Source organism: Sycon ciliatum, chromosome 1 (assembly GCF_964019385.1).
Source record: "Sycon ciliatum chromosome 1, ocSycCili1.1, whole genome shotgun sequence".
Taxonomy (NCBI): Eukaryota; Metazoa; Porifera; class Calcarea; order Leucosolenida; family Sycettidae; genus Sycon; species Sycon ciliatum.
This window is the reverse complement of record NC_088643.1, coordinates 28772719-28782774: the sequence shown is the minus strand read 5'-3', so window position 1 is coordinate 28782774 and position 10056 is coordinate 28772719. Positions and strand designations below refer to the sequence as shown.

The window sequence follows — 10056 nt, the reverse complement described above, 5'->3', positions numbered from 1 at the left end:
CATATCTATCCCAAAAGCTGCCGGAAAGCCAACACCGCCGTTCTTAACTTTAGGCTGTGGCGTTCTCGGCATTTCAGGCTGGAAGTTTTTTGGGCTCAACGTTCTTTAGCGCGCGACTCTACTGTACTGTGTCCTGACTCCTGAATACATGGCAATAGAAACACATTAATTTTGGTGTTTTGGGCCAAATCATCACTAACATTACGCAGTTCTTACAGGAAGTAGTGCATGAGTTCAGCTGGCCCTGGAGAAATCAGCCTTTACAAATACAGTACTGTCGGGCGCCGAAGAACGGCCAGGCTAGAATTTCACAAATTTTTAAGAACGGTGTAGGCTGGATCTATTGCAGATAAGAACGGAAACCGTCATATACTTGTTATAATGATTATGTACTACAGCTCAGACGTAAAACTCCGCATACTTGTACAGTAAGTATCGGTTATAGCGTGGGTGTTTGAAAAACACCCACTTTCTATTCTTATTTCCGATATTTCTTACACACGATAAATCAAGTGTGACATATCATGTGCATGTGCGCAGAGGCAGGAAGATCATCATACATGCAATGACTTTATTATGTAGTGCTAGTACTGTGCATGCTGGTCATAGTCCCATAGTAGGCCATGCTGGGCCATAGGGCCAGGGTTACCATGTGGCTATGCAACATGAGTTACATGACCACAACAGCTGAACCTGCAGCACTACGACCCAGCGCGAGTCAGATCGGAACTGCATTGGACGGATATTATTACTACAGGCGATATACTTTGTACTAATCTGGTATGTTTTCCTACACAAAGTCCATTCTTAGGACCGATATATTCTACTGTACGATAAAATTGCTTGTAAGAATAAATGTGCACTTGAAATCCATGTTATGATTATGAAAACATGAGAGTTCATTCTTGTAGGCAGTATATTCTTTTACACGACCACGCTATAACCGATACGTACTGTACATGTTAAGACTCAGTCACTGTACCACCGAATAAGAACGAAACTGCTGTGTTCGCTAACAATAAGAATGTACTAGGCTAGAACCCTGCCCCCCCCCCCCCCCCAGTTCTTCGGCGCCTGAAAGTACTGTACACACAAACGCACACGCACACAGGAAAATAGAGGGGAGGACCACCTCTCATCATCACACGGAATTAATGTATGCCCAAAGTTACGTTTCCGTGTGCCCGCAGCACCCATATCTTGCCACGGGAATAAGGTGCTTGCAGTGTTACTATTAGAAAAAGAACACCTAAACAATAACAATTGCCAAAAAGAATGAAGAGGACAATCGCAGGTATCCTACTGAGAACTTCATGTGTGCCTAAAACAAGTTAGAAACGACAATGATAGTGTCTGCACTGAACATACATATAGCACAATGATAGCGCTGACTGCACTGAACATACATATAGCACAATGATAGCGCTGACTGCACTATACATAGCACATGCATACTATAGTGCTCTAGAGAAACAGAATACATTCATATCATAGATACTCATAGATTTCGTTTTGGCTTCACATCACTCAGTTTAGGACCAGGGTATTACCGGTAGTACATCTCTAAACGAGTTGGCACACCAGGAGGGCACAGCCAACTCGTTTTAAATCTGTTTCCAAACCACCAACTATGTCCACCGTTTCATGCATACCTCTGAATTGGTTGCGCAATGTGCTTGTTTTGACTTGTTACCACGTTTTGGTGTTTTTTTTTGATTTTCTGTTCACTTTCTACTCGTTGTCGTATTGGAACCAAGTCGCTGTGTACCACCCTCAGCAAGCTCAACTTCTTGTGTTGGCTCAGTTGCATTCTTCTTCGCCTCCTTCTTGCTCAGCTGCACGAAAACAAAATACACAGCACATAGTAGACTGACGGGATGAGGCCGGGGCTCACCAAGGCTCACTGGCTACATTGCCCGTAGGGGGGGGGGTTGTTTAGTTGTTTTACATCTCTTCTCAGAACACCATAAAATCACGGTTTGCACTTTGAGACTCGAACACCAACATATATATTAACATGGCTGTTTAAAATAATAAACACAAACGGGATTCGAACCCAGCACCCCTGTCTTTCCGGGACAGTGTCCTACCGATTAGGCTACCGGCAAGCGTACATAATCCCCCCAGAGTGTGAAAGTTCACTTTAATAATGACATCATGAGGGGGGGGGGGGGGGAGTGTGGACGTGGTGCATGGCGTCGATGAAATGAGGCAAGTCCGACTCAAGAAATGACGTACATCACGGACTACGCCGTCCCACAACCCCATTCCAGTTGCGCACTCTGGGGGGTTATGTACTCTTGCTCCCGGGGATCACACCCACCCACGGGTCCTTCTTGCTTTGTCATCTCCACTTTGCAGTCGTAACTCGGTGTCCTCGGGGTCAGAGTGAAAGATCAGTAGCCAGTTTGAGATCAGTAGCCAGTTTGAGCTATCATGACATAGCAGAGCATGCTAGCAAGTCCTTGTACTGACCAGCCAGCCTGACTAGGCAGGGCCCGTCAGCAAACAACCTGACAAGATGAGCACCAGACGTCAGCTGTGCCAGCTAGGTCCAGCTTCAGCAGTTTCTAATGGTCCAGCCAAGCGACCGTCATCAATTTCCATCTCGACAGTGAAGGAAATCAAGAGGATAAACTCCAGAAAGACTGAAATGTACATGCGCCTTGACCGAATCTGTCTTACCAGCCTACGGTACACACTTATACACGCTCTTATGGAGGATGATCTCTGGAATGAAATTCATACATACATAACCAGGTGCATGCTTTATCCGAGTCTGTACTGCTGTAAACCTGGAAACCGTTGCATCCATTTTAGTTCCTATTCGCGAGCACAGACAAATTTGCAACTGGGTGTGTTCGCGATTGGAGTCAGTTTCCCCAGTTTATTTACTACAGTTCGTAGCGGCTTACTTTTGCCATCACACCCATCACGAAAACCGCAAAGGATTCCGGATCGCAACAGTTTCCGGGTTTTACAGTTTCACTGTGAGAACAGTCTAGGAAATGACTATGCAATCGGAGAACAAGACTTAGTTTACACCGGTGTTTTTACTACGGTATAATTGAAGGGTTTCAGAGAAAGAATGAGCCCATCGTGGCAGGTGTTGATTATGTTTTACACAAACATGTAACATGGAAAATATTCACTGGTATGTCGAGAACATTCGTTGAATGTTTGGTGCACAACGCTCCAGCAAGTGGCAGGTGAAGCGATTTCGACGACATGCACCCTCCACCATCAACTCTCGACACAAACTTGACATTTTGTATCCAGGTCATGGTGCAATTCTAGATAGCTACATGGCTACATGGTTGATAAAAGATAGCTACATGGTTACATGGTTGATAAAAGATAGCTACATGGCTACATGGTTGATAAAAGAGCGTATTCTAGAGATTCTAGAGATGAGTGCAACGAGTACAGTAGCTACAGTAGCTACAGTAGCGGGAACGTACTCAGTATTCAACATCCCAGTGCAGCCAGTGTTCCATGCCCTTACCTCAATGTACTCAGTATTCAACATCCCAGTGCAGCCAGTGTTCCATGCCCGAAGTTACCACCAGTATTCAACACACCAGTGCAGCCAGTGTTCCATGCCCTTACCTCAATGTACTCAGTATTCAATACCCCAGTGCAGCCAGTGTTCCATGCCCTTACCTCAATGTACTCAGTATTCAATACCCCAGTGCAGCCAGTGTTCCATGCCCGAAGTTACCACCAGTATTCAACACCCCAGTGCAGCCAGTGTTCCATGCCCTTACCTCAATGTACTCAGTATTCAATACCCCAGTGCAGCCAGTGTTCCATGCCCGAAGTTACCACCAGTATTCAACACCCCAGTGCAGCCAGTGTTCCATGCCCTTACCTCAATGTACTCAGTATTCAATACCCCAGTGCAGCCAGTGTTCCATGCCCGAAGTTACCACCAGTATTCAACACACCAGTGCAGCCAGTGTTCCATGCCCTTACCTCAATGTACTCAGTATTCAACACACCAGTGCAGCCAGTGCTCCACGCCCTTACCTCTCGCTTGGCACGTTCCCTTAACTCATCCATGTCGAAAGGCTCATCGTGATCACTGCCATCAGAGATAAGACTGGGTTCATCCCTGAAGCAGAGCGCACACATGTGAACACACATGCACCCACACAGGCACACAAATACACATACGCAAATAGTCAAGTACACGTGTACACATACACACAGACGCATACAGCCACAAGCACGACCCCCTCACACATACACACAGACGCATACAGCCACAAGCACGACCCCCTCACACATACACACAGACGCATACAGCCACAAGCACGACCCCCTCACACATACACACAGACGCATACAGCCACAAGCACGACCCCCTCACACATACACACAGACGCATACAGCCACAAGCACGACCCCCTCACACATACACACAGACGCATACAGCCACAAGCACGACCCCCTCACACATACACACAGACGCATACAGCCACAAGCACGACCCCCTCACACATACAAGTACAATACATATGCCCATTGCAAAAGCCATGATAGAGAACTTGGTACAGTAGAGTGCCGACTATCCGCACCTCTCGGGGCACGGGCTGTCTCCAGAGGTTTGGATGAGAAGAATATTCGGATAAGGGAGGAGTCACATATCCATCTAAAACATGCATATTCCCGCATGTTTTCATCATTAAATTTCATTCTCTTCGGCAGTACGTGAACAACAGAAACTAGGCGCACTCCAGCTCCTCAAAATGACACTACCGTTATACATCATTTTGACTCCAACCAGTTGTAATACTCTTACTGGTATGGATCACTTGAATGGTGCTCTGAGTGGGGGAAATCAGCAAAAAAACTCGAGAAAGCCGCTATTTTATTGTGTCCAACCCGACCTGGCGATCCGGATAGCTGATCATCCGGTAAGTTGACGTCCGGATAATCGGCATCCCACTGTATCTGCTCTCCAAGCCACAGCTGATTCAAGTCAGGTACCCAATCTCAAATGGGTCTGCTGGGAGTGGGAGTCTCCTTGCAATGAACTGGGATAGGACCTGCGACCTTGAGTTCAGAAGGCCAACACTCTAAAGCATTTTCCAAGCCGCCGTGTGGTACGTCGTCTGGATAGTACGTCTGGATAGTACGTCTGGATAGTACGTCGTCTGGATAGTACGTCGTCTGGATAGTACGTCGTCTGGATAGTACGTCGTCTGGATAGTACGTCGTCTGGATAGTACGTCGTCTGGATAGTACGTCGTCTGGATAGTACGTCGTCTGGATAGTACGTCGTCTGGATAGTACGTCGTCTGGATAGTACGTCGTCTGGATAGTACGTCGTCTGGATAGTACGTCGTCTGGATAGTACGTCGTCTGGATAGTACGTCGTCTGGATAGTACGTCTGGATATTGCACTACTAGTGTATACTATTGTAGTGCATGATGGGGTTTTTCATCTGCTGTATAGCAGGAAATTTTCGGACGGAATTTATTTTCGTACGATTTCGTACACGGCCTCTTTTGTACTAAAATTAATTCCGTACTGAAATTTGTTCATGTGAAATTATGTACACTATACATGCGTACTACTTGAACACGTGCATTTAGCATGCAGCACGGTACAAAAAAAGAATCCGTACGAAAGGTCGAATTTCGGCTTTGTCCGAAAATATTTCCGTCCGAAAATGTCCTGCTATACAGTAGTTTGAAGTAGAAAATGTCCTGCTGCTATACAGTAGTTTGAAGTAGCATACATCCTACAAGTACCCTTACATAGTACTTGGTGCAATGACTTCATGTGAAACTCGTGGTGCTGCTGGTATGGAGTTCATCAGCAGTGTCACGGGTAGCGTTGCCTTGACAGCCGCAATAGCCTTCTCCACGTCTTCCTCTTGTCGTTCTGCTGCCTCGCGTGCAATCTCAATGGCTTCATCGGCCTCCTGCATACAAAACAGCATAGAAAGTTGCACACTTTCAGCTCCATTTATAGAAGGAAGGAGGAAATTCTACTGATAATAATCGTTCAAGTTTAAATGTGAAGATGACTCGGCGACTCATTCCATACTCATTTTATGAGTTGCTAAATCCTTCTTGTCCTGCCTATTAATATTATGCTAGATGGCAAGACAAGTGACACAAGTATGTGCTCACAATCACCTTCCGAGCTGTGCACCAACCAATGTGCCCATGTAGATTCAGGCTATGTTTCTTAGTACATACACCACATGCAGCTGTGCTAGAAAATCTCACTTAGTCATTTGCACATTTAGACTACTATTGTGTTTGTGTGTGTGTTTGTGTGCAAGTTTACATACCTTGGTCAGAACAAAGCTCTGCAGTTGTAGCAGCTCACTGGCACGCTCCTCAATAATACCAATATACTGCACCATGACGAGAATGACGACAGCAACACCAGCAACACAGACAAGCACTCACACGCGCGCACGCACACACACACACACACACACAAAACATACACACACATGCACACACATGCGCGCGCACACACACACACACACACACACACACACACACACACACACACACACACACACACGCACACACACACACACATAAGTTACACAGACATCAACACACCAACACACATACAAACACACACCATAATTATTTGGGCTTTGGCTGTATGCTCCTGCTAGTAGATCTACTACAACACCACAGCACTGATAGCACTGATAGCACTGACAGCACTGATAGCACTGATAGCACTGATAGCACTGACAGCACTGATAGCACTGATAGCACTGACAGCACTGATAGCACTGATAGCACTGACAGCACTGATAGCATTGACAGCACTGATAGCACTGACAGCACTGATAGCACTGATAGCACTGATAGCACTGATAGCACTGACAGCACTGACAGCACTGACAGCACTGACCGCACTGACAGCACTGATAGCACTGATAGCACTGACAGCACTGATAGCACTGATAGCACTGATAGCACTGACAGCACTGATAGCACTGACAGCACTGATAGCACTGACAGCACTGACAGCACTGACAGCACTGACAGCACTGATAGCACTGATAGCACTGACAGCACTGATAGCACTGACAGCACTGACAGCACTGATAGCACTGATAGCACTGATAGCACTGATAGCACTGATAGCACTGATAGCACTGATAGCACTGACAGCACTGATAGCACTGATAGCACTGATAGCACTGACAGCACTGACAGCACTGATAGCACTGATAGCACTGATAGCACTGATAGCACTGACAGCACTGACAGCACTGATAGCACTGATAGCACTGATAGCACTGATAGCACTGATAGCACTGATAGCACTGATAGCACTGGTGAGCATACCGTAAAGTCTTGTATAAAAGCCGCACTTGAATAGAAGCCACCCTCGAATAGAAGCCGCAATTTTGGGCCCATCAAATCACACACAAGCCTAGTTTTAGTGTTGAGGCTGTTGACATACATAGAAATACCTGTCTTGTATAGAAGCCTGTCTCATATAGAAGCCTGCAAAATTTCACCAAGAAAGTCATAGAAGCCGCGGCTTTTATACAAGACTTTACCGTATTCATGAAAGCAGACGAGTGACATCACTGACAACAAACTGTGATATCACTCTGGGTCTCCAATGTAACAGTTACGAAAAGGGAGAAACAAGAGGAGTCAGGAAACAGAATTCATATCTCGATGTCACCGGGACAGGGTAGGTAAAGTACAGGTAAAGGGGGCAAAGGCACTGATCAAGGTCAATTCCACACGCCATCAGTCTGGTCGGCGCCACTGTTACATTCTATGTTGCACATCATCATCATCATCATCAAGGGCCGAAACGGTCTTGTCATCATCATCAAGGGCCGAAAAGGTCTTGTCATCATCATCAAGGGCCGAAACGGTCTTGGTCAGTGGTATCTTACCTGAAGTACACTAGCGTCTGTGACACCCTGCTGTCCACCTAACATGTCATTGATTGCTGATGGGTCACAGCCGACCTTATTGAACATTGAGTTGACGCCTACAGTCACAAACACGCCATGCGTAATTGGCACATGATCACACACCTCAGACCTCAGACATGCCCATCGCGGAAGCGATGATAGCGAACAGCTATGTTAGACATAGCAACTTGTGCTGGGTTTACACCATTCAACAGCTTGCAAGGCTGATGAATTGACCGCCACTATTTTTAGCCTGGTATCCACCACACAGCTGTTTGAAGTGACTTTTTTTCTGGGCAGTGAATCCCTATTTTTCATTTTTCCATTTTTTTTCTACACACACACACCACACCACATACTCTGGCATACATTGGCTGTTGGTAACCACCCAGGAGAATGAATGAAAAGTCAGGAAGAGTCCGAGAAAGAGAAGGAAGACGTGTGCGACCATAATCGTCGGGAATTGAACCCGCAACCTCTCGATTGGAAATCGACTGCACACATGGCCAGCAATCGAGGACATATGAGAGTTGTAATTTTTGTACTCCTCCAAGGTGTGATTTTTGGCGTGCTGGGCCAAGCACAAGGAAGCCATCTGCAAAAAACTGCAGAAAATGGTTGTTGTTTGATCCTTTGGTGTAATCTTTGTTTCTAGTCGAAGCTAATTGCTGTTTGGAGCAGAAACGCTGAAATTGACTATTTTCTGCATGTACTCATACATGTACTCATGTACTCAGGCATGCAGTCTCACTCGTATTTTAGCTCTTTTTCTGGAATGGATGCTGCTCTGCGCCCCTTGGTGAACATTTCCTGCGCTCGTGGAGCAGCTGAAAAGGACCACTGGCATGTCTGGTTCCTGGTTTGAAAGTGGAGAGGCGACTTTTGTGCCTTGAAAAAGGAGTAGAGAGCGATAAAGGTACGTCTGTGGCTTATTTTTCAGTGCTCCTCGTACATTTTTGATCGTGATAGAAATTCTCAGACCAAAGTCAGACCAAAGTCAGCGCGATGACGGCCGTACAGTTTTCTTGTGGATTTTTTAGTTGTTTCATCTCGTATCTATGTCAGTATCGTGATGGTGAAGTGGAGAGGGTGATTTTCTTCCTCTAGGCTTCGTTCGGGAGACTTTGCTTCGTTCTCGTTGAAAAGTGATCCTGAAAATAAGGTCGATTCGCAAAAATTATGTTGATTTTCAATGTACGTGATGACATGCGATTGCTGGCTATGTACCACTGCACCCTATGGGACACACACACACACACACACACACACACACACACACACACACACACACACACACACACACACACACACACACTGGTATGTGAAGCAAGCATGGGTGACAGCACCGGGGCAGAGAGCTTAATACTTAGACAACTAGATGGGTAAACATGCACAAAGCACTACACATGCTCTGAGTTCTGGTGCTCAGGGTCACACACTCTTCATGTTATCCGCAAGGCCGCACTCGGTATATGCATACGTGGGTGTGGTGTTAGTGTGTGGTATATGCATACGTGGGTGTGGTGTTAGTGTGTGGCGTGTGCATATCCATGTACGACCAGACACATGCGTTTAGGATAGCCAGAACAGGCTACTTACCCGACTTCAGCTCATCCAGAGTGCTACGGTAGAGTGAAATACGACCTTTGTTGAAGTTTCTGCGCTCCACATGGACCGCAAGCTCTTTCTATGGGATTTCAAACAAAACAGAGCACAATGTGTCAGCCATCTATTATTCATAAAATTGCAGGTGGGTCTCGCGAGATCACATAATACCATCTTGAGCAAAACAAGACCCGCCGCAGTACATCTACCCGTACCTCCAGAATACTGAGTATTCGCTTTCTCTCTCCGTCCAGTGCTACGCCACGGTCACGGAATTCTTCCATCTCCGCTTGGACCTATGCACAACAAAAGTGGCATAGCAAACATCATAGAAGCAGTTTCCCCCAGTAGCAGCAGAGCATCACACAAGTGAGGTCCATTTTCATTTTACATTTAAAATGACTGTCCCAATGACTTGCCAGCAGATCCATTTTCACTCATTCCAACATTTGGCATGCGCTGAACTTCAATGCTTGAAATGATGCTTTCATGCCCACTCAGCAGTTGCATATTCCAGCACACCCCT

The 10056-nt window shown here is 46.1% G+C and overlaps 1 protein-coding gene across 1 annotated transcript in view; it reads right to left on the bottom strand.

Annotated features, from left to right (window-relative positions):
* Positions 1-1112: 1112 nt before the first annotated feature.
* LOC135821619 (uncharacterized) overlaps positions 1113-10056 on the bottom strand; it is a 30802-nt gene continuing 21858 nt past the window's right edge. Inside the window, exons 17-23 of the mRNA XM_065334618.1 lie at positions 9746-9826; positions 9525-9612; positions 7905-8002; positions 6309-6374; positions 5767-5933; positions 4030-4114; positions 1113-1835 (exon numbers count right to left, since the gene is read on the bottom strand). Coding sequence (XP_065190690.1) covers positions 1725-1835; positions 4030-4114; positions 5767-5933; positions 6309-6374; positions 7905-8002; positions 9525-9612; positions 9746-9826 — 696 coding nt within the window. The 3' untranslated portion in view covers positions 1113-1724. The remainder of the gene's footprint in view (positions 1836-4029; positions 4115-5766; positions 5934-6308; positions 6375-7904; positions 8003-9524; positions 9613-9745; positions 9827-10056) is intronic.